The sequence below is a fragment of the Astatotilapia calliptera genome, chromosome 11, assembly GCF_964374335.1.
Source record: "Astatotilapia calliptera chromosome 11, fAstCal68.1, whole genome shotgun sequence".
In the NCBI taxonomy this organism is placed as follows: Eukaryota; Metazoa; Chordata; class Actinopteri; order Cichliformes; family Cichlidae; genus Astatotilapia; species Astatotilapia calliptera.
Genome location: NC_137432.1, coordinates 16,508,356 through 16,534,100, shown reverse-complemented (window position 1 = coordinate 16,534,100; position 25,745 = coordinate 16,508,356). Strand labels below are relative to the sequence as shown.

The following is a 25,745-nucleotide window of genomic DNA, read 5'->3' as shown; positions in this document are numbered from 1 at the left end:
AAACACACTGATTGACAACCTTTATTCAGCTTTTATAAGTTCATAAATGACCTTCTGAAGTACTGAAATATTTACATGGGTGCATGGGAGCATTAAACATAACACCCCCCCAAAAAAAAAAACAAACACACACACACACACACACACACACACACACACACGCACACACAGAGCTTCAAATCAAATTACTCCAATTGTGCAACTACAAGAGTTCAATTTAGCCTCAGTGCTTTTCCTGTAAAAAAGAATTCATGCCCGCATTTTCTCAAATGTCCCTTGGTTTTTACTGATTCCATCAGATTGGTGAGAAAAATCAAATGCAGACACGTTCATCCACTGACCAAGGTCAGAGAGTATTAAAAACTTGAGAAAATGGCTTTCCACACTCCCATCTCTGGGCTAGTTACTCTCTCAGCTTAAACGCTGTCCAAAAAAAGACCATAAACTCGACACTCAAGTTTTCCATCCGCCGAAGAGTGAAATTATGAGACAATTGCCTTGACTTAATAAACAAAAGAAATGGAAGTAACAGCTGACCCCGCACGGGTGAGCAACAACTTGAGGTGCACATTTGGATGGGATTCACATTCAACCATCACAGAACTGAGTGAACTGAGTGAACGGCAGAAGTAACAAAACTTACCAGAACTAAGATGTTTTTTCTTCCCTTCCTCTTATGAATGCACTCTCTTTATGAACAGTTTGTTTTTTGTTTTTAACAAGATGCCACATGTTAATGACAGAGTTAATCGCAAGTGTATTAAAGCTGTTTCAAATGCTGTTCAGAGGGGTAACTGAGAAGCAGTGGAATATGTCATACCTCTGATCCTGCTGCTGCCTTAATGACAGATGCCCTTCTTAAATCGTCCAGGACAATTATTGCAGGTGCAAATTTGCCAACAAACAGAAATCCAAAAACAACCTACGTATCCTGATCTTAAACTGACACAGATGGGTAGAAAATTTATACTCAACTTCTATGAAAACACGTTAAAAGATTTAACAAAAATCAAATAAAATAGGGGGGGGAACAGTTGGTTTATTAAATTAGTTTTTTTTTTTTCATTTACAGATAGAATGGAAACAGACAGTAGCAGACATCAGTGCAGACATGTGGGATCTCTTAAAAATAACATTTACTGTACAGCTTGTTTTTCTCCTGGTTACAGTCATATCATTAATGCAAATGTAGTAATTAGTGATATTAGCTGAACTTAAAAGAACCTAGAAATGGGAGGGTTAGTACAGTCCAGGAGACACTTTGTATGTTTGTTAGTCATTTTGAAATATGTGGATTTAACTCCCAGGCAGGTGGCAAAATCAATGTGTTTGAGCATAACAAATGTCCTCTTACAGAACCGAACCTGATTAAAAAATAATAATTTCTACAACCACTCTGGTCACATTGCAAGGCTACTTGAGCTGCCATGTTGCTCCAAGGACCGATGTACACAAGGGCGTCTAGGACATTGTGATCTGCATCGACTCCAGCATCTCCTCCACCGTCTTCATGGAGCATTTGTTCTCCTTGGTCCCACGACCAGCCAACTGCAAGTCAGAGAACAAAGGTGAGTGGCAGAGACAGAGTAAGGGCGGAGAGAAGGGGGAAAAAGAGGACATCAACTCATTAGATCTCTCTGCCAACTAACGTAATGGAGAGCCAAACACACTTAAACACAGCTTCACAGAATCAGAGATAACCTCATCCACCCAGTAGCATGCTTCAACAACTAACCAAAAACATCCTTTTCCCCATTTAGAATGGAGAAGCATAGAAGCAGAAATAATCAGAGACGCAACAGTGGTCATTAAATAGAATTGGTAAATGGGTCATGCAAAGTAAAATAATACCTCCAATCAGGATTTTTCCTCAACTGTTGCGTAAGTGCCATTTTCATTTTGAGTGCGCTCCGAGACAGGATGCCCACATTAGTCCTCTTCCATGGCCTCTAGTATAGAAGTATGTAACACCCTACTCTAATTTCTGCACTGTGTCCACAGGGTTTTGCAGGAAGTGCTGCAAATTATAATCCGCAGACATGTATCAGATTACTCATGCAAACACACAGAAGCACACACTTTTTCTACCCAATTTAACTTTGCCATGGATAAGGCACCCCCTCAAAAAATACCACTGCGGAAGGCGACTTCCTTAACCATCGGCAAGGAACCAGGGGCCCAAAATGAGTCAGTTCAATTAACTTTACCTATACAGGCATAGATTTAATTTTGTCTGTAACCATGTCTAAAGAAAGACATACATGGCAAATGATATCAGCTGATAAAAGTTATGTGCCCTGCTCATTTTCACTTAATTGTAGTTACTGTATGTTATGACAATTCTGTATAGTAAACTACAACATATATGCAGTGAATAAATCCAGAGTAAACAGTTCTAAGGCTCTATATTCATGTAGTCAGCAGGTTGAGGTCATGCAAAATGTAAAAGCATAATAATAGAGTCAAAATCAGATTAACAAAATGCTAATAATCAGCCAATCAAATTTGGCATGTTAGCATGCCAACACATGCTGAAGAACTGCAGTTCCTGAAGGGCCCACTTAACGCCATCCCTAAAAGTGAGTCTTGTTTCCAGTAATGAAATTAACATGTTTAGAGGTGGTCTCAGTCTCATAACAATTATAAGATGGTTAATTTCATATTTTCATAGCTAATCCATTGGGTAATAGCACAAAGCCACTTTTACTGACAGTTGAGCTGACACATGCAGCTGTAATCAGTCTGAGCAGTTTAAAAACAAAGTTAGAGAGGTAAGCCTGAGATGGTGTGGATATGTACAGAGGAGGAACAAAGAACAGTGAATATGGTGCTGCCATGCAGGAGGAAAAAAGGAAGACCACAGAGGAGGTTCATGGATGTAGTGAAGAAAGGCATGAAGAGGGCTGGTGTGACCAAAAAAAAATGATGCTTGGGATGTTTGAGGAATAACACCGCTAAGCAGATTATTTAAAATTCTACATATACCATAAAGCACTGATTTATTGCTGTGACATATTTAGTCACTCAACGTTTGGTCCTTCTCAAGCCTTTACAAACAGGAAATAAATGTAGGCTTAACCTAGTCCATACTGTATTTCCATGGTAAAAGCTTTTTCCTTCTCCTTTTGCCAAACTCCAACTTAGAGAGGGCAGTTGGCTAAGGTGTACAATTGGGTGTGTAATTTCCAAGGGTGACTCATTCTTCTAGATTTAGGGTGTGTGTGTGTGTGTGTGTTTGTGTGGTGGGGTAGCTATAATGATCTGTGCATTTCATTGCTTTGCTGTCTAATGCGCCATTACTCTGAGCCCAGTAGTCAATTATCTCCTCGGCCTGAGGTGAGACCACCACATTAACTCCTGCTCTGCTCTACAAGTAGGAGCAGACTAGACAGCTCCACATCTATTTAGAGCATCTGATAATGGAGTCATGACGCAGTGTGAGCCTCTGTCCGTGACAGAAGAGCTAATCAGAGAATTTGTTTAGAGAGTTAGGAAAAGAGGCCAGGCTATGTAGTACTACTTTCACCCCTGATGGAACAACAACCCACACATCTCCAGGTCTCCTGCACATCCAACTTCACCACAGTAATTACTTTTTTTTCTTTTCTCTTTTGAAATGCAACCCTGTCAGTCATGACCCCTCACCAATGTCTGCTCCCTCGTACACTCACCTGCCCACAGTTTCCTCACACAAAGGTATGACAATCACCAGGTACCGGAGCCTAATAAATGTGGACGACTGACAAGGGCGACGCTTTAAAGGAGCAATCAATCAGCCAGCACAAGCGCACAGCAGCCAGCAGCTGTCTGATGGAGGGCATCTCAAGAGTCATTTTACCCGAGGTGAGATCGAAGAACTAAAAGAGGCAACCTCACACCTTGTCATTTAACTCATCTCACACAACAAAGGGAAGAAGGGGGAAAAAAAGAAGCACACGTGACACATGGTGGCAGCCAGGTATGCATACCCGTAATGTGGTCGCACGCTCACAGCTGAATTGAAATCCACACAACTCCACTAAGCAACTAAACAAATACTAGGAGGTTGCAGAGCAGGGCAGAAGCAGAGGGCTGCGATGAATCTCACATCATGCTCCCTGGAGGATAAAGGTGTGACTGACTGAGGTGTTTCATTATCGTCAGCACAGGGTCAAAATCACACATAATCTAGCTTTTACACACTTGTCCAATGGCCTTTAAGAGTAGCTACTACTTTAGCCTGCTATTACAACTTGGCCCAGAGTATTTTCATCTTGGCCATTATTTTTTCAAGCACATTAAATCCCTGGGAAAAAATATAAATTGTTGCAGAACTGGTCAATTCAGAAAAAAAATACACCAAAGATTTTTTTCTTCCTATAAAACTAATGAGAATAAAAACTTTATACAGTTAGGCACTATGAAAGTGTATCATGTATCAATCAATTTCTTTCATTAGTTATATTACAGATGTGTTTTCTGTCTCTGATTAAAGCCTTTAACACACTCCCTGTTATGCTACTGTGTAACAACATTTAAAAACTTTCTGGTAAAGCCCAATAAGATGCTATTTTTCTTAGGAATGAGAAGTTCCAAGAATATACAGTTTCACTATTTTAACCAAAAAAACCATCAGGGCTGTTTTCTTATTTTAAGTCTTAGATATATGAAAAAAATGCTATCAGTGTGGGATATTCATCTTTTCCCCTGCTAAGATCAAAGCTTTTCTAAGACAGGATAAGGTCAGTAGGCACAAAAATCAAAGTGAAAAGTAGTATGCACTTGACTTCAGTGAAGACATTCTGCATTGACTAAGCCAGCTCAACATTTTTTAAATTTATCAAGACATTCTGCAAATATAAAAGTGCTAATCTAAACCAAATAAGCTGTACCACTTCAACGACAGCTCTTCTATTTTTATTTTATTTCTATTCTTTTTTCACTCAAATCAAAGGAGCAAGTGACAGCTTAGAGCCGTTTTGTGACACTTCTGCAAAAAAGTTCACCATCATGTTACATGCACACTTTTTCCAACAGAACTGTCAGACTGAGGGCTCAACATGTGAAACGTGCCTATAAGGCAAGTAGAGTCAAATGTGGTGAGACAAGGTCTTTAGAGGCTCAGCAGGAAGCCTCACTCAGCTTCTGTAGGACCCACAGAAGCTGAGTGAGGAACCACTTATTACATTACAATCGTTTGGTGCCCAAATAAGCAACACATCTGGCAAGTATGGCAAATAATCTTAATGCTTTCGTACTTTGGTTGCCAGGACGACACTGTAAACCATTTTAGTGATACCATCTGACAAACTCCTTACTTTTGCCCCTTCCTTGCTAAAGCAGCAAATACATGCATGCATGTCCACATCCATCCTTTATTAACCTTATTTATGGCTTCCTTTTTATCTTTCTCTCTCTCCCAAATTTTGCTCTCTACAGTAATAGGGCAAAGCAAATACTTAATGGAAGACCGCCTCACAGGGAAGACTGAATCTGTTTGTAAAATATTAAAACAGCAGCTAGTTAAACACTGGAACTGAAGAAATCAGACAACATACGTAAACGGTTTTTGGAACTGCTATGAACCTCCTACATTTTTCCTCAAATCCAGCTACGGGTCACTATATCCCACTTTGAGAAAGACTGAAGTAGACTACTCTCACGCTATAGTTTAGTGTTGTCCTCTGAGAATCAGCTTGTGGCTCTGCAAGAAGCTCATCTGTGAAGCCAGTTTGCAGGATAAAGTCTTAGCAGACGCTGTGGCCTTAAGTCAACACATTAACAGTAAATGTACCCAGACACAGTAAAAGACGTCAGGGCTGTTATTACAGCCATGCAAGTCAAAGGCATCCTACAGGACTGCTGTGCATTTAAGGGTCAATACTGGGTAGGGAATACTTTTCACATTCTATGCAAATAAGGGGGATTTTAGGATCTCTGAATATTGTGTGCAAGTACTCCATGAAAGCTGCAACATAGCAGAAAATTCTGATCGGTGGTTTTCAGTGTCTGGTAGAGTGAAGATTGATGTGGGGGAAAAATGTTTTTCAGCAGGAAAGAGACACCAAAGAAAGAAAAATTAAAAGCTAGGTGCACTCACATCACATTAGATTAAAGTCTATTTGTAACTCACCTTATAGGCTCTATTTATTTGAGTGGCAGCCCAAGCAGCATACTTCATGTTGTCCTTCTTCACCTTGGCACTAACTTTAGGACTGGCAGCGATGTGACTTGCAGACTAGAAGGAAAAAAACAAGATGGAAGGAAGATGCAAAGGAGAGAACAGGGGAAGGGGTGTTCTTATATCAAAACTTGGTGAAACAGCAATAAAAGCGTAATGGAGATGAATGTGCAACCACTCTTACCATCTACCACTCCACTAGTCATTGTGGCAGAATGAAGAGAAAAAACAGACCTTGGCCTGATGACACAGGGGAAATCATTTACGGAGAGGAAAAAGTGAGCATTTTAATGCTTCATACGTAAATTGTCACTTAACAGGGCCTAATTTCTCCAACACCATTGATTCCCGCCGATGAAAGGACCTTGTATGTTTTGAAAAAAGCCTGACGTGAAATGAAAGGAGCGCCATGTGAATCACGGTCTCTGCCTGCCCCGACAGCTCCCCTCCGAACCACAAATCCCATGTCTTTCCCATGTTCCTGCCATCATCTCCACGCAGCAAACCCCAGAGGGCTTACCCTGCCTGCACTTCAAAGCCCAACCTACCAGTGTGCTGAAACTTTAGCTACGCACCAATCAACCTGGCCCTATTTTTTTTTCTGTAAAATGGTTTGGCTTCTGTATTTTTTTAGTAAGCTTTTTTTTTTATTTCTATTTTTTTTAGCTCAAGAGAAACCTCAATTTAGATGATGTCAACACAGACAGGCTATCCCTGAATAACTGTGTGCACAACTGTGGAGGGGAATCCCCAAGTGAGTGGTGTAAGTTACCAGTCCACAACCAGTCTGTGGTCAGTGCTACCAGGTCTTGTGCCACACTGACTCAGATGGTGTAAGATGGTGAAAGTTTTCCCTTATGTTGAACTTGCACCTGTCACTGTTTGGACCATCGAGGCTAGCTAACAATGTGCAAAACACATTAAGACAGTTCTTTAACTACTACAAGAATAAATAACCACCTGAAGTATCCTTTAAAGACCCAAGGGTCTTTGGACGATATATTAAAAAAAATAATAATAATAATCATGAAAAAAGAAACCTGCTCTCTCGCCAGTCAGACTTGAGAATTAGCAGGACTAAATGTCTTGGATCTGACCTTCACTGCTCCTCTTCTAGACCTGTGATGTTTCAGAGGGTGTGGGTTGCTGTGAGGTGTTTGGACTAAATGAAGAATCCCAGTCCAGAAAACAGGAAAATACCAGGGCTCGCTGCGTAAAGAGCTGCTTCCACTTTCTGCCTATTGCTCCCTGCATTGCTTTGTTTGTGTTTTTATGTCAGATCTCCCTTACGTATGATGCACTGGCACTAGCACACAATATCCTGTTTAAACAAATATGTAGATGAATGGGCTATCTGGCCAATATTCCAATTAAACTAGAACCTGATTGTATAATTTGCCAGTGCAGTCACAAAATACTGGCAACAGCTGTGCTGCTCTCTTCCTTATGCTTTTCTCCTTTTTAGCCCATAACTACTTTATTTATTCAAGTCATAAACATGAAAAAGTCTCACCAAGGGGGTATTATTACTAAAATAAAGGGCTCCAGAGGGGCAGGCTTTTCCAGTGCTGGAGTTCACCGTCTGAGTCAGCAGCGAGCTGACCCGTCTGAGAGCTCTCCCCAAAAACATACACACACACACATACAGATAGAGAAAGTACAGTCTTGACACACTGTGGCCAGCCTCAACCTTGAAAAACCACAGCGTTACAAAAAAAGGCTCAACCACTGTTGTATTTCTTTCCCACTTTCTCTTCATTCAAAGCAGCACTCACCATGTACAGACCAAACAATGCCCTCATGTTTCGGTTATTCAGCCTCAGCGCCTGGGCAAAATACTTCCTGGACAGCTCCAGGTTTTCCAGCCCCCCCTGAGTGTACTTCACCTGTGTGAGGAGGCATTAAACACAAGCAACAAGCTGTGTTAAAGGGCAGCTCAAGCAATGACAACATGACATCTGAATAAACAACATATGACCAGCTCTGTATTTGGTGACAGACATCCAGGTGGTTACCTACCTCAGCGTACTGCTCACAGTACAAGTGATTGTGAGGATTGATCATCATCAGCTCCTCCAGGCAAAATGCAGCTTTTCCATAGCTGTGGAAGCGACAAAGAAAACAGTAAGCTTGATACAGCTGTGGATGTGTCATCCTTAAGGTTGTTCAACTGTGAAGCACAACGGGTACGCTCAGTAAATTCACAGGTCTGAGATGAGACTGCACAGGGTACACGTCATTTCACAGGTGACAGACTTATAATATATAAAGGCCCACCAGATGAGAGGTTTATTCAGACGCTTACAATAAAGGGTATTTGGTCTAGACAGCTTGCTAAGGTAAAAGCCTATCTAGTGTGGTGATTCTTTCTCCACTGGGGACACTGTGTCCATCTGTGTGTTTTTCCTGTCTTTAATGTGTAGTTAACTACCTTCCTGAGGTCAGCACTACAGTAAGAGCTGGCACACTGTGCCTATACTCAGATGAGATCACTTCTCAGCAGCAGACTGCTGAGCTGTTGACCTCACACTAATCTGCTGCCACTCCACTTCTAATACACAGTTTCCCCCCCTCACAGGACCAGGCCAAGACAAGCTAAGATACAGTATATCATTGGACACAAAGCCATAAAACGTCTGCACACCTAACCAAATGCAAGCTAGCACATAGGCACATAGCCGAGACAGAGAGCAGACCTATCAACAGAAAATGGGCAAAGTTTTGTAGTCAAGCCTTAATATCTTAAGGAATTCTGTATTTTTATTTGCCTTTCAAGATTTTACATATAACTTAAACTTTATCAAAGAATAAGCTGAAAAACAAAAATCTTGCTTGTGTGAACAGGCTTTTACCCTGTTAAAGACTTCTCAAATTTCTCACTTCATAAAAAAAAAGCAAAATGCAAAGACGCATTTTGCTTTTTTTATTGCTTTTGTGAGAAATGAAATGATCCGACTGATGCTTGAAATAACATGAAAAACTTATCAGTATACCTGAAGTCTGCCATGGTAACTAGCTGAAAAATTAAGAGCATAGGAGCTAAAGAAAGGTGGGGACACAGAAAGGAGAAGAAAAAAAAAAACAGTGGAAAGGGGCTGAGTAGAAAGGGAGATCAGAGGGCTTGGGAGGTTGGGGGCTGCTTACAATTACTACTTCCTCTCTATAAAGACTTTCAGATGTGCTCGTGCAATAGCTGTGGCCTACACCAGTGCCTGCTCCATCAGTCTTGTACTGGAGCCAAATTTGTACCTCTTCTACTCTTCAACGAAAGCTTCTAACCCAATGTGCTCTTTATGGCAGCTTCTAAGCTCCCTCTACACCACAGTGCTTGAGCGAGGGTAGTGTCACCATCATGTGTGAGACTCTGTATTTATTTCTTTTGGAGGTTAGTAAAACCATCAGCAGTGGCGTACCCCCCATTTTAATACCACATTCTGACTATGCATTGGACAAAATTGGATTCAAAGTATGCTTGAAAAAATTATTACTATTTATCCTGCAATTTTGGATGACCAGTCCAATTTGGTTGAACAGGCTCATAACTTGGGTCAGAATGAGAGCCAGCAGCAGATTCCAACAGTGGCTATGAGCAATACTTGCAACAGACAAAATAATCTCCTGTCTAAACATCAGCGGCATACGGATTGTTTTAACAGTGTCAGCTCAGAGGCTATTAATTACATTCTTAATCTGTTAATGCTGTCTACTACAACCCTAACAGCAGCAAGGCAGAGACAGACTGCTTTGTTTATTTTAAGCTTCCAGGGTGTTGTGCAGTGAGAGGAGGAGAGTTTATTTCTCTTGCTTTGCTTCTCCATCAACTTCTGTTTTCTCTAGTGGCAGGGGGGCGGCTAAAGTGCCACCACCTTCTCCTGGGAATTTCACAGCAAGTGTCCTCTCCCTCTGCCTCCTGATCTATCCCTGTGGAAAAGAGTGGTGATAATGCCTCACTATCCGGAAGAGGAGGAGGAGGGGAAACAGGGAGTTTGTAACCCAAAATAAAGAAGACAAAGAAAAGAAATTGACACGCCTGTAGATAGAGGGCTGTGGGAGTGAATGGTGTGATATTAGAAGTGTTGGGATAAGCTTGGAGATAATCCGCTCACCCTAGGATTTCCTCTGGCTACTACAGCAATAAAGCCTCCCAGACAAAGCATGAAATATCCAATAAGTAGCCTTCTCACCGTGCTACACATTCCTGCTGCTGCTGCCTTCCTACCAGAGCAACAACAGTCAAGTCCCCCTCTCTCTCTCTCTCTCACACACACACACACACGCATATATATATATATATATATTTTAAAAAAAAATGTTGTTAAACTACAGACACCGCTTGACTAACTTCTGAGCCCCAGACAATTAAGGAAGGATGAACAGTGACACAAACAAAATTATTTTTGTCTTACAGTGCTCTTGTCTGTCTGGCAGTTCTCCCTGGCAACTGAGATATCAGGCTGGGGAGTCTTTCTGCTCTCATATGTAGGAGTGGGTGGGGGCTTAAGCCTGAAATCCTATTAAACCAGTCTTATATGGCAAACTCAGCCAGGGTTCTATTCAGACCCCTGGCTGAGTTTGGCATCTCAACGCCTTCCATTGTGGCCATCCAACGGCCCTTTGGAGATCAAGCCATCAGAATGATGTGAAGTCCTGACACAAGCAACCTAAACATGAAGCAGCTGTACCAAGTCACTTTTTGTCTGATAACCTTGACACGACAACTCACACTTAAACAACAATTAAATACCAAATTTTTGCTACACAAGATGTCTAGATCAATCCATGTGCATTTGTTAATAAACTATGATGAACATGGTGATGCTGTTCCCTGTGTTAACTGTTACAAAATCACATATTGGAGAATCCTTTATCTAAAAGAAAAGGGTTTGTTTATGCTCCAACTGTATAAAACAATGCATCAGTTTGATCATAATGACCATAGCAAATGTTTGACTTGAATAGTGTTTGGATTTGGGTATTGTAACTGCAAAGGTGGGTCCCAATATAACCACAAAGAATGCAAGCTTTTTAAAGCTGTACATAGAACAGGCAGATGAAAAAGTATATATACAAGGAAATTTGGCTCTGCTTTAAGGGAAGTGAATACTACAATAGTTTTGGTTAAAATATAAAAATGCATTTACTCATGTTCGTTGATGTAGAGCTCTGACAGCTCATGCCATGCTTCCTGGTCTCCAACAAACCTGTAAACAAATACTGACATTAAATTCTCTTCCTCCAGAGGAGTAAAACAATAAATGAAACTAACATATTAAAGAAAAAAAATATTAGGATTAAGCAACCACTGTGTATTATAATAACAATGACAGTCTTGCAGCTGACAGCATTTGTTGGCATTTTATGCTCAAATCATGCCAGCACTCTTGAAAGCAGGTTCGTTTTTAATTAAAATAAAAATCTGGGGAGATGAAGAGAAGGGGTGGCTGATCCCCCCCTTGTAACAAACACTCACTGCTCCAAATACTCATTGAGCTCCCGGATGGCTTCAGTGCTCTTCCCCTGGGCCTTCAGTATGGAGATCTTGCGCTTCCTTGCTGCCTATAGAGCAGAGTGTAAACAGGATTAGGAACTCAGCTTCTCAAGTGGTTGAGAGGGTAAAGAGCATGAGGGAGTGTAAGAGTTGTGAGTCTAAGTGTTTCACTTTTCAGTGTACCACAAGCTTTCTTAAAGTTCCATTATGACAATGAATCATTTTCTATAAGAAAAAACTGCACTTTCTTTCCAAAGTAACAGCCACAGAGTCAAAAAGACAAGACTCTGTCAAGTTAACTTTGTTAAGTTTATTCATATTATTACTGCGGGACTTTAATCATAATTGGAGATAGTTAGCGACCATGTCCAACGGGATACGGACACACATTATGAGTCAATGTTTGGAAGTTGGAATGAGCTCAGTGGCTGAGATAAAGTGGTGAGTCATCCCCTAACCAAGTGGGGAAAATGGCACACTCCTCCAAACCCCAACGCCTGTCTTCCTGCCGGCACAGCACGCATCTAGCGCTGCACCAGCCTGACTTACATCAGCTGAAAATTGCTTTCCGCTTCATTTTGATGTTGAATTGACCTTAAGGTGGATTAGATTCTCATCAATCTGAATTAGAAAGTATTGCCCTGACTTTTCCAAATGTTAGACTCCCCCCAGACCACCTCCTTCTTCTCTTTTGATAGTAAGTGAAAACCTTAACAGGGGCTGCTGCTCCATTAGGAGTGCACTGCCCTGCCACAGCTTATTTTATTTATGGACTGGCACTTGATTGAGTGGGGCTTCCTCTCATAACCAAAGCCATTGAGGGCTGTGTATGAGTCATGTCTAGGGGCTGTAAATCTGGGTCTCCTCTGACAATGCCATCGTAAGAAATCCACTTATCCATCAAGCTGGGACAAAGACCTGCTGACACACAGCAGCTTTAACCGAAAAAAATAAATAAAAGGAGCGCTGTGCAACAAGACATCATCGTCATAAAGGAAAGAATATTTTAACATAAGCAGAAGGCAGGCAAGTTGAGAGAAAATTAACATTTCATGAATTTATCAACCAGCAGTGAACCGTGAATGGCTAATTATTTCCTTTTAATACCTTCTTCTTTAATAAGCCTGGATGATCTGGACTGCGCATCTTTGAGCTGCAACTTATTGTTCAAGAAGCTAACAAGACAGATGAAGAATAGTGTCCTGAAATTCTTCAAAGGAGAGAGATGTGCTCACTACATCTGGTCAGCACTTTCCCAATAAAATCTGAGAAGAGATAAGAAGGCTGGGCCTCTTCTCTCGAGTTGGAGTGACACGCTTTGTATCCATACAGCAACATTGTGCATCACAATTCTATTGCCTACCTGTATTCAGACTATTAAAACAAAGAGGGCGCCAATTTAATCTGCAGTCTATCATGAAATTAGAATTTATACTCACTTCAAATTAAAGACACAAATAAGATCTTTCCTCAACACACACCCACTTCTCTCTGTCCCCCCCCCCCTTTTTTTTTTCTTGGATAACGAACATCTTTGGGCTCAAAACAACATATGGAACTTGTTGCTCTGAAATGTCATAGCACTTTATTAAACATAAAGTAACTCCAACCTACTCCTCCCTGTTCTTTTCTAGCTACTGATCCAGAAAAAAACAAAAACCTGGCATTTGACTATCTGATCCCTCTGTCGTTATGACTTTTTCTTTTTTTAATTAATGCTCTGAGGACACTCAAAAAGTACAGACTAGCATATTTGTGTCAACACTGCACCATGAGTTGACCTACAGCATTCGTTCCCTATGATGAGACATGAACACACAACACAGGTGGCACACTTGACATGTGTGAAACAGGTTAAAAATTTATTTTATGCATTTATTTATTTATTTTTTCCCCACAGGTATGTTTGCACCCATACACAGCAGATTGTTTAAGTTACAATCGAATCCTTTTTTAAAGTCTGAAAGTCAAACGCTTCCAAGAGTTTTCAGAGTATACTTCACATTTATGTGGTCAATAAACATTGACGTGAGGCTTTAAACTTCACATTGCTTTTCCCGCACAAATAAACTCTTGTCTAGCAATGAATCTCTAATTGCATATGATTGTGGGTCAACCTCAGAAGTCGTCTGTGTGACCTCAGCGGCTTATTTAAGAAATACTAGCTTTTTATATTGAACAATTAGGGTGAAATGAGAGCGTTGGAATTTAATATTAACGTAATCACTAAGTCCACTCATTTTTAAACAAATCCTAAACTAGCACATCCTTTTTTGCAAATGCTGTTTGCACCACATAATCTAAAATACTCACAGGAAGAAATAAAAAGGTGGAAAAATCGCATTTATGCACGCAGACAAGAATTTTGCCAGCTCATTGCTGTAGGTATTGGAACATAGCAAGCAATGGAAGGGCTAAGAGTTTGAAACATTTTTTGGACAGCGCCATGGCAAAAAAAAAAACCTTGAGCAATTTTTGTTGATTCAACAATTTTGGTTAATGGGTACCACATCTATTCCACAGCCTGTAATTACAACAGCTCAGTTTCCAATCTGTGCTTCGCATGCTGGGATGCCTCGCAAGTCTTCCTTGTGGTCGCCAATTTTCCGCCATTTCTCAGGCCCATCCCCTGCCCGAATCCTAAGAGCATGTTGGAGAACATGTAGGGAGGAGGCAGCCCTCACAATAAGACAGGTGACCTAAGTGATGTCATTGAATCGTCGCTCCACCCTGCATCACTACACCCATTGAGGACAAGGATTTTGGGAAAAAGGTTTAAGGTTAACATCTCAGAGACAGAGGACATATTTGTCTGTTTTGTTCCACTCCCAGTCCCAGGTTTGAATGTCAGCCTACGCTTGAAAGGGTGGCAGTCTCTAGCACGCAGAGACCAGGAAACAGACCATTCCCTTTCCGAGTATGTCCCTGCAATCTACATTAGATCTGTGCCATGTCTGGGAGGTGTCCTGGGACTCACTGAAATTACAACTCACATTATCAGAACAGTGGATATATTTAAACAATTCACTACAGATCATTCTAATAACCAAACATAAGTTGGCTGAGTGCCAATCACTGTACGTGACAATGACAGCGTTGGAAGAAAATCACAGAATTTGCAACTTGAATCTCATTTTCGTTAGCGTGTCAGAATATTCACTGCAATCACCCGAGTCTTATTTCCTTGTTTGAAACGGACCGACAGAGTCATTCAGGAGAGCAGGCTATGACAAAAATGTCAATGACACTTTTGTGCTACCAAATATTGGTAGGCATCATGACTGAAAAATTTAATCACTGTTGGTAACCCATCTTTAAAATGTTTGCTCTGTGCTTTAGTTGCAGCCATGCTTGCAATTGCTGGATCCAGAGCAGGTCTGGTTCCGGATTGGTTCAATAACTGCACTCATTAAGCTCAGACACTAATCTAATAACCTCTCATTAAACTTTTTATCTTTCTTACTGCTCAATCAAGCAACAGCTGTGTATCTGTTTCATTGTTTTCAGAACAACCCATAGACAGTATAACACTACCATAACATCATCCATTGGTTTATAAAGTCCTGTTCTGAAGCCTTGTGATAAGTTTTTTTTTTTGCCATCTTGGTTGCAAAAGACCAGATGTATTGAAAAGGAGGAGGGATTGTCTAATGACCTGTGATTGACAACTCATTAGCCAGTAAACATGCAGCTTCATACCACAGATAATCCTTCAATTGAAACATAGTATGACCAAGATTTACTCAGCAATAAAATGTTTACAGATGTCACGTGACAAAAAAACCCCCCCAAAACAAAATAAAACAAAAAACATTTTTCCCAAAGACTTGACTTGGACTTGAATTCTCTTTCCCCAACCACAGCTATCACCATATGGTGGCATTCAGATAGAATGCAGGATTTTAGGCACTTCACTATATCCATATTTTACATTATGTATGGCAAAACTATTATCAATCCAACAATAAACCTTATATGACTCCTGCTGAGTGTCTTATTTTCAGGGTAGTTTTCAGGTTTTAAAATAAATTGTCACTACCTCTTGAAAAAGTTGCATTTTTTTTTTATTTCTAACAACCAACAAATCATCACAGTGAGAGGAAAAACTGAATTTCAAGTTCTTGTTATTTCTAGCCTTAATGAAAGCTAAAACATTTTGAATTTGACGTTTGATCTGATGCTTAATTTGTATTCGTTAAAATACCATTGAACTAGTAGCTGTTATGACACACAGTCACGGTCAGTCACTGAACACTGAAAGACAACACACTGCTCCATAATCAATCATGCTAGCTAGTGTTTCTGATATGCATGATGTCATCTGGTAGGAAGGAGGTGCCAGCTAACAATTTCCAGGAAAAGAATGTTAAACCAATTGCAACAGAAGTATAATTTCTCTTTTGTTTTGTCATGTTTACAGCTCTACACAGCTGACTGGTGTAAAAAGTTCTCAGCAGCTGGCAGAATCCACCATGTTTACCTTGGTAAGCCTTACAGTAGTTACAGAACTGTTATGCAAGATTTAAAGGAAGATGTAATGCTAAAGTTATTTTTTTCTGTAGCTTTTCTGTCAATGTTATGTAGTCTGAATCCAGCATAAGGGTGGATAAATAAAAATGTATATTATAATTGTAATGTAAAACAAAATTATATTTATACTAACCAGCAAAAATGATTTACAATCTCAGTGTAAAACAGCGACAAATAATTATAAAGTGAGTGCGAGACAGACAGAGACTGATGGGAGGCAGCAGCTCTTGCAAGATAAAGATAGGGAGGCTATTTCTCCATGACACACGGAGAACAAGCTTATTCCTGTTTAAAGCACAAAGCTGATGTTGTGAAATGAAATCCAAAGTACCTATGATGTGTCTCTAGCACACTGCCTGCTGAAAGAAAATATCTAATGCATCTAAAGGAATCCATATGGCACCATGGCACAGGACTTTTTGCACATCTTTTTTTTTTTTTTTTTTGGGGGGGGGGGAGGCTACAGCCAAAATAAACAAGCTGCTTTCTTCTGAAAACCCTTTAAAAGATTTATTTTCTTGTTTGGCCACATGTCCTTTTGGAAACAATTACCAGCAGGTACATTGTGTTTAAGGTATGTGGGTTTGGCAGAACACTGGCTAGACAAGTTTCTGCAAGTTATTTTACAGTGATGGATAGTAAATTGAAAAGAAAAGATGGCAAGGAGTGGGCTTCAGAGAATTACTTCAGACTTGTTTGTATTACCAGCTTAACATCCAGCAGCACTTTGCACCTGAAGCCAGTAGAGAGCAAAGGTGAAGGGAAGGGAGCTTATCCCTGTTCAGTTGGGGTGGAGGTCTAAAAGGCCCAGTAAATCATCATCTTCAAAGACCGGAGCTATATTTACGCTTTACTTCCACCAAACATGTCCGCCACTGACTAAGACTATGAATCACCCCCCCAGCCACCCAGCCCCCTCCCTTAAACACTTTTTAGTTGTGTGGGTGATAGGCTGATCAGCAGTGTGGTTGAGGCCAGAGGCCAACTGGAGTTTAACTTAGCTACTCCCTTGCTAACACCGAATTGCCTCGACAGATTTAAAGCCCTCCAAAAAGCTGAAACCACAAAGTGAAGCAAAGTAGAGCGCTAAGCAGGGGACTTTTCTTTTTTTCTTTCCTTACCGTATTGGTGGGGTCGTCTTGGAGAATGGCATCATAGTGCTTGTTGGCCTCATCGTACCTTCAGCATGGGAAAGTGGGGGGAAGAAAAAACATTTTATTAAAAATTAAACCAATCCCTATTCCCAGTCAAGTAAAATTAGATGGTTTGGAAAAAAAAGAGTTCAAAACAATTAAGTTTCTGTACACATTATGGCAGGTTTCTAGGATTACAATGAGGCTGTACAGAAATCAGTATTAATCTATAGAAAGAAAAACCTTCATTTAAGTTTAGGTTATTGGTCATACGGTGGCTTATATAATTTCACAATGGCTCATGACATCAATACAAATAAAACTCCCTGTTTTTCAGATTGTATTTTCATTTGATTGTGTAGAGTTGTTTTCACCTTTAAACAAAATTAAAATGCTGCCTTTACATCTGTCTGTGTCTGCAACAGTCTTTTTCTCTCTGGGCCCACATATTACCACAAAACATGCATATGAACCTGATAGCCTGCTGCATCCCAAAGAGTGTGCTTCAGACTGTTGGACAGGGCCAACAAGAACAAATACATGAGCTATAAATAATGGATACATGGTTACAAATAAATAAAAATCTTGCAATCGGATGCATGTGCTCCTCACTTATGATGTGAAACCAGGCGCCAAAGAATGTTTTTTTGCTTGTAAGGAGTAATCTGCAGCACTGATGTTTTAGCAAACAACAGCATGGTTCCTTGATCACAAATGGTTAATCCCGCAACAGACAGAAGCACCTCTGGTTCCCATTAGCAATGAGCAGCCCTACTTCCAGCACTGATGCTTCCCTCACATTCACTTTATTACTCAGCCACACTTTGGGAGACTTCAGATGGCACCAGGCAACCACTCACAAGCCACTTTGATTTGCTTTATTTATTTAAGGACCAAGCATGTGTGTGTATGTGTGGGCAAGCATATGCATGTGTGGAGGGGAAGGCCCTTACTGTTTGAAGCTGCGTCATTGAAGTGTAGCTCTGTCTGCTGCCAATTAGATCCCAGTGTGGAGTTTATTTAATCTGACAGTGCTGAAGCAATCACTCTCAATTATCACATAAACTCTGACATAACCGATAAACCAGCAATGGTAATCGGGGTGGGGAATGTGAGTGAGGTAGTAAACAGATTGAATTACCCTGACTTCAGATCAGTACAAACTAAAATACCCCCTTGTTTATCTTCCTTCCTCAGACTCCTTGTTCTGATTGTGGTGGCATTTCAATATTTACATAGCCAAGACGCTCTTAAAGCACTGAGATCAAAACAGGGAAGGCAAAGAGAAAAAAAAAAGAGGCGAATAAGAAGTAACAAAATAAGGAAACAACAGCAGAATAGAAACCAGAGAGTGCTGAGAGACCCCCAGAATAACAGTGGGATCTAACCACTTCCTTCCCGGGAATCCTTACCTCAGTCTAAAGGGCCACAGGACTACCCAGCACTGAACCTTTCCCCACTCCATTCCCTTCTTTCTCCAAAAGGAATGCTGGGTGATCCAACATAAACACACATTACCCCACACACTGTACTTACATATACCCAGACCATTGTACCACTTAGGATCTGCTAACATTTTCTTGTCCCCAAGCCTCTCAAAGTACCATACATAACAGTAAGGCCGTGCTTTTTTCTGCCTGCCCTCTCTCCCAATGCTTACCTTTCCAAAGCTTCCAGCCTCATGCCCGTTAATCGCTTCACTCTGTGGCTATCTGGAAACTGCTTCCTCAGTTCCTGTAGACAGGTCTGCAAGGATGTGGGCAGAAGGGAGACCAATTATAGATGGCAGTATTTAAACTTTATGTTACGCTGACTCTCACGCAAATACCAAAGCTTCTTTGATACAAACGGTCTGTCTTGGGACTTAACTGAACAACCAACAATACAGACATTCTCCCATAAGGCAAACTTCACTGTCTTAAATGAACTGTTATTTCTCTGTTACACATTGGGACAGCCACATCACTATATTTAAAAAAAGAAAAATATATTTTTTTAAAGTGCAGATTCTCCTACTTCCACCTTTTCTTCCTCTTCTACACAAAGTTTGAATTTGTGAAAGAGAAGACAATAGTAACAATAGCATTCAGCATTATCATGAATGAGATGGAAAAGTCTGCAGTGTGACCTGGATCGTATCTGCTATCCATCAGCTTAAGTCTAGTCCTTCTGCTTTTTTTTTTCTGGCAGAAGTGCTGAGAGGATAGCCAACAGACAACTAATTCTAATGATTGAGTTCGAGCCTTCTCTGTACTCGGTGAGTCACTCATTTAGCCAAAGGGAGCTGTCACATCCATACTGATTGGAGATGAACTACTTGAATTACTGTCCCCCCCACCCCTTCTAGTTTTGCATGCAGATTTGACCATTTTCATATTTCTGAACCTAAACTCTGAATAATTACGTGACACTACGTGACAAATAAATCCTAAAGAGAAAAAAAAGGTGGAACTTTGTTAGAGATGCCAAGTTCAGTGAACACTTGAAGCGTGCATCTCCATGTATTTGTTACATCCACTAACTCCAGTTCTTATTAAACTGTTTTTCCAAAGTACAGACAAAGTAAAGACCACTTGGCCAAATAAAAATCAGATTTTCACATTTGGCAGCGCAGGTGCTGCAAAGTAGTAATGGTTGTGAGAGAGTGAAGCTTTTGGGTGTGTGAGGAAGTGCGACGAAAACTTACCAGAGCCAAGTCATCCCGACTGCAGTCCAGGGCTGCAATCATCACCTGCTCATAAATAATCCATACTGGGCAGAAAACACACAGACAAAGAAGAAAGTGTTGACGCCCTTTCCATTCCACTGTCTGTCATAACATCTAAAACTTGATATATTAAACTATACACTTGACATAGAGACTTAAGAGTCTGTCCCCAACAACTGCATGGGATGTTTTTTCCCCACTTTCCACAATGAGAACCAAGAGTTTATTATTATTACTATTATTAAAAGAACTGTTCTGTTTCATTTAATACATCATGGAACATTTATTATTTTCCTTTTGACATACACTGACTATTACTTAAAAACATCCATGCTGTATTACTAACATCCATAAACACCCTTCTGAAAAATTTTACAGGCATACTATTGATTTGCTAGCAGTGAACTGGTCATAAAATGTATTCAATTTCAGTAGTTTTACTTTTACATTTAAGGAAGATTCTTAGAGCAGGAACACACATGTACATTCAAATTATAAAACTTTTTTATAACAACTGGATTCAACTGGTTTCAGTTAATTCAATTTCAGTCAATTTTCAGAGTGTCAAAAAATGTCACTGATTTAATGTGAGATTTTGAATTTAATTTTTGTAAGTAAGTAAGTGGGGAATGGATTATTACTTAAACAGCTTTTTTACTTTGAGCATAAAAAAGTACTTTGTACTAAATGTTACCTATGTTTATACTATACTGCATGGTTTATAACTATCACACAGACACACAACACTCCAGTGAGTAGAGTGACAACTTGGGGTTCAGTATCTAGCTCAAGGACACTTCAACATGTGGAATTGACATCTGGACGGGAACTGAACTATAGATTTCCAAGTAGTGAAAAAAGCTTATATGGGGGTCAAGTGGGAATTTTCTCAGATTTTACTATGTTAGATGGAATGATCCTAAAAATAACTTTGACTGTACAACAAATATAAATAAATATATTTATTTAAAACTATGTTTTTATTAGTCCTAACAATCATTTTAAATGCATATTAGATGCAGAAGCTTTGCAGATCACTTTGAAAGCATTTACACAACCATAAACACAGGTGGAACATCTTAATATGGTTTTGTGTGAATTCATTTTTGTGTGCCGGGTGGTCCTTAAGTTAGACTGTTTGAAAGTTACACTCAACCCCATAATTTGCTTTCCTCATTATGTTGAAATGGTGCCTATGGCTCAAGAGGTAGAGCAGGTCATCTACTAATCATAAGGTTAGTGATTCAATCCCTAGCCGCTCAAATCTGTATTCCAAAAGCATCCTCGGGTAGAATATTGAACTCCAATTTAACAGAGTGTGAATCTGTGTGAACGCTAGATAGAAAACACATAGGCATAGAAAAAGCATTTGTGAATGGGGAAATGAGACATAAAACATTTTGAGTGCTTAAGTAAAGTAGAAAAACACTACATAAGAACCAGTCTGTTTACAGTTTCCAAATAAATTCTACTTTAATAATACAATACAAAGTGTTAGTATGGATATAATTATCTCTTGAGGCATCAGGGAAAAAAAACAACAGTCACAATTTGGGCGGTTTAGTAAGGGTGCAGCTATATTCTGAAGAAAAAATCCTGCAAATATTACTAATATTCTTAAAAACAGTGCTGACGCATTGTGAAACTAAAGTAGTTAAACTAACAATTCTGTAGATTCCATGCTGAGATGTTTCGCTCAGGGTTGTATGACTGTTATAACACAGACTGTAGTTTTTGTGCCAAAGCAAGTTTGATCTGCTAAATGTGGTCGGGTTAACAACATATTGTGACTGTTTTCATTACAAATACAAAGATTGTACATATCAGTTTCTAAAGAAATAAGATATAAAATTATTTTGATAAGTGGGTGACATTTATATAACTATACCGCTAATTCTTAAACAATCCAAACATTGCAAAACTTTTCAACACCAATAAAATTATTAATGGAAATTTACATAGGTGTTATAGGTGGTTATATGACAACACTTTCTGCATTTTCTTCCATGTTATATTTATTTGCTTGTGAAGCAAGTCATGCTAAGCCTCACCAACATAACACGCACTAACCCTTTAACATGTTTAACTCTGTGGTGAGCTTTAAAAATATGAAATGTTTATTGACAATTTTTCTTTAAGTCAACTGTGACATTACAACATTCTATAACACATAACAGAGTGCCTGCACAAGTCGACTAATGGAAATCAGCGCAACATGTTAAGCCAGCAGCTTTGATAAATAAACTAGACATGTTCAGCCAAATGAAATACACCCAGCCTCCACCCAAAAGGTTTTATGCCAAAACAAACAAATGCCCTTAGTTTTTCTTCACTTTAATGATTCCAACTCATGTTTTGATAATTGCCATCTCATTTCACAGCCAATTTAGGAGTTGGTTTCAATAAAAGCATAGCATGTCAAGTGTGCGTCCGATTCTTTTAAGGGGTTTGTAAATCATTATGATTTGAGGAAAAGGGAGAGTTTTACGAAGTAGTGCAGCAGGGCAGCTAAAACAATAAATAAAATCTGCAGGAATAACAATATGGTGTGCACTGTGAAAGGTAACTGAATACACTCCTTATTCTTTTTTTCTTTACACTATTAAACTGTGTAGGGCTGTATTCCTGCTCACTGTATTTCTGGAAAATAATCATGTTTTAGTGTTTTTCCTGACAATCTACCAATTTAATTTCTGTATCGACGTTTACTCATCAAACCAAAGACATTAAAATATGAACTGGTTTCCGTTCACCCTTTTTCATTTTAAGCATTATCCCCTGTCCAGACTTGTATTCTCAGAACTGTCTTTGCTTATCTGCATGATCCACATCACAGTAAGCTCAAGATCATGTCCAGAAATTAAAAAGTCCACAACGTTTTGATTCTCTCTAAGAACAAGAAAATTATTACTGACAAATTTTACTGAGGGTTATTAAGTAGTTTTAGTCACTACAAAGTCTAAATCCTAAACTATTGCCTAAATACTGCAGTTTTGAAGGTCGCCACTAGTGAAAAGGAACAAACAACTCACTGTTTTATTACAAGTATAAAGTTTTTCCTGTTGTTTTGAATTTGTCATACAAAGACAAAATTTTCTCTGCTTTTATGTTTAGTTACCTGTTTTAATACTACCAAATAATATAATATAATCAGTATTCTTAAGTCTAACACTCCACCTAACCACACACACAAAAAACATGTCTATAATGACATAAGATGACAATCTTCAGATTTATTCAGCCTTGACACACTTACTGTCATCTCCCAGTTTAGATGCATGTTCACTGATGAGTTCTTCACCAACATCCACAATCTGTTCACTGTTTCTGTAGTTATCTTCTCGCCATTTCCGCAGCTTATCTCTCATCTCTTTGGACAGAGACAATGAAAAATAAGGACAACTGCAAAATGAGAAAATTAACAGATTGCAACACAATTCACTATTTCAAGACCTTCACTTCTGTAGCACTCTACCACACGATTGTCAAGTGTGAGCGGCATACAGCTTTTCTAAATCACACTTTATTATCTATAAATGCACTCAAACCTGTCCGGCATTTGAACCGGTGTGGCTGAAGAGATTTACGATATTAGGACCATTACACACACCAAACTTCATATACTATGCATGTATTTAGCTCAACAGATTTGACAGCATGACACGAAAATGTTCGAGCAACTAGGAGACGTTATGAATGCACACAAGTGCAGGCGGAGAAAAGGCAGCATCAACATTAGTACGGTACTGCGTTACTGTCGCCGTGTTCCAGCTCTTTTACAGGACCCGACACCTGCGTAGTCTGTGGTGGCTACCGTTAGCCGCTGCATTAGGCCAACCCGGGCTAAAATGATAACAAGCCCTGTGTCTTTTCTTCAAAGAGACAAACGTCGGTTTCCACTGCACACTCCCGGTGCTTTCACGCCATCATTACGCTGAAGCTAGGGACAATGAAGCGGTTACTGACTACTGCGAACATAAAACTGACTGGGTAGCACACTTTGCTAACTATGTTTAGCTAACCACTTTAAAGGGTAGCTTGAGAGCTCGTATATTAAGTCTGGAACAGCGACGACTCCACGTCATGTCAGTGCGCAAGATAACGCCAGAAGCTTTCAAAAAGTAAGAACACGTGCCTGTGTGACACTTGAAGAGTAGCTATTTTATCTTACCTTCCCATCCTACATCGTACATTTCTGCTACCGACGCCATCTTTTCCTTTGTGATAACGTACGCCGTGCTTACGTCATGGACATGCCTGCTGCGATTATGCATTATTATTATTAAGTCCAAGTCTTTCATAACGCTTGAGATGTGCTATAATTCATCCAAACAGCTTACGTATTTTTTATTCATACAATAAAAAATCCTTAGTGTTTTTGTCTAGACTTAGCCTTAGGGTAAATTAGGTCCCTCTCTTGCATTGCAGTATTCAGCAATACATCCCAAAATAAATAGCAGGTACAGAAGGCATTTACAATCCAGATGATGTCGTTTTCGCGCTCCATTGCCGTTTTTATGTTTCCCTTTTAAGTATCGGGTAGGATAATCGGCATCTCGGTTTCCTCTGAAAATATGAAATGTGCTTTCCAAGCAAATCTACCGTTTTATTCTGATTTCCCTCAGGAGCCTCTGTGAATCTCATCCCCTCGCTGTGGATGCTTGCTCGCACACTTCTCTCTTACCACATTACACACTTGTTGATGTGGACTCAGCACAAACTTGCTTACAGAGACATTTCGGAGATTTGATGTCATATCCAGTGCTACTCACTGACCATAGCCTAGTGCTATGCATACTTTGCCGATGCTCTAACGGTGAGAGGGCAACATGATTATTTGTCCATGACTTCTTCTTTTTTGTAGGACACTGATATGATTTTAAAAAAAAAAACAGTCTGGCTTCACCAGTATAGGGCAACAATGAAATGTCATCATGCCTGTCAGAGACACAATTAATAACATTGTATGTACAGTTTAAATTACACTCAGCTCTGACTATTTGTGCACTTGTAATTTTCAAGTCTGCATATGGCAGTCAGTTGATATGTGGTTGGGTTTTTGCTGGAGTACAGAATACCGAAACCGCCACAGTAAAACAGTCACTCACGCTCCTCTGGGGTGGAAGCCTTCCCCCGTCTGCCAAGGTGTCACTGAGGGCCAGGGCCCTAATGGTGACCTACAATAAACACCATGTGGCGGGCGTAACTCTTGGGACTTTCAGGACATGATGGTAAAAGCACTCTGTGAACAAGCCGTCCATAACTTTGAGATGCAGCTGGATGTGGTGATGGTAAAAAAAAAAAAAAAGCCTCTTGACATAAGGCGTCTGTTTAACTTGGAGCAGCTCTCCTGTACAGAAATGTCACAATACAGGAGATCAGTTGCAGCAAATTGTGCTACTTGACTGTGCTTACGTAGGTTTCCATGCTCTGTCCCACATAAGGCAAACGGGACAAGACTATATATATTTTCCTTTTCAGTCTCCGTGTATAAAGAAGAAGAAGAAGAAGAAAGAAATATTCCAGTAGAAACACTTCACAGGCATTATATTTTGATTTCTGACAGAAGCAATCAGAGTTGGCAATCTCTAAAATGAACAGTTACGACCTAAAAATTGAGGTAACGTTGAGGTGCTCTCTGCGGTTTTGAAATAGTCCCTGTTCCATCTAGGTTTCTCTTTCGCTGCTGTTGTACAGTGAGATGCGGAAAATGAAGACAGATGCAAT

At 39.8% G+C, this 25,745-nt stretch overlaps 1 protein-coding gene across 1 annotated transcript; it reads right to left on the bottom strand.

The window, feature by feature from the left end:
- Positions 1 to 5: 5 nt before the first annotated feature.
- emc2 (ER membrane protein complex subunit 2) lies at positions 6 to 24,298 on the bottom strand. Its single transcript, XM_026184093.2, has 11 exons — positions 24,190 to 24,298; positions 23,275 to 23,388; positions 19,998 to 20,062; positions 18,972 to 19,057; positions 17,300 to 17,357; positions 11,631 to 11,716; positions 11,302 to 11,361; positions 8,180 to 8,261; positions 7,936 to 8,046; positions 6,113 to 6,217; positions 6 to 1,548 (listed from the first exon to the last, which is right to left on the bottom strand). Exons 1-11 carry the CDS (start codon positions 24,290 to 24,292, stop codon positions 1,462 to 1,464), a joined length of 957 nt encoding a protein of 318 aa, XP_026039878.2. The 5' UTR covers positions 24,293 to 24,298; the 3' UTR covers positions 6 to 1,461.
- Between the last annotated feature and the right edge of the window lie 1,447 nt (positions 24,299 to 25,745).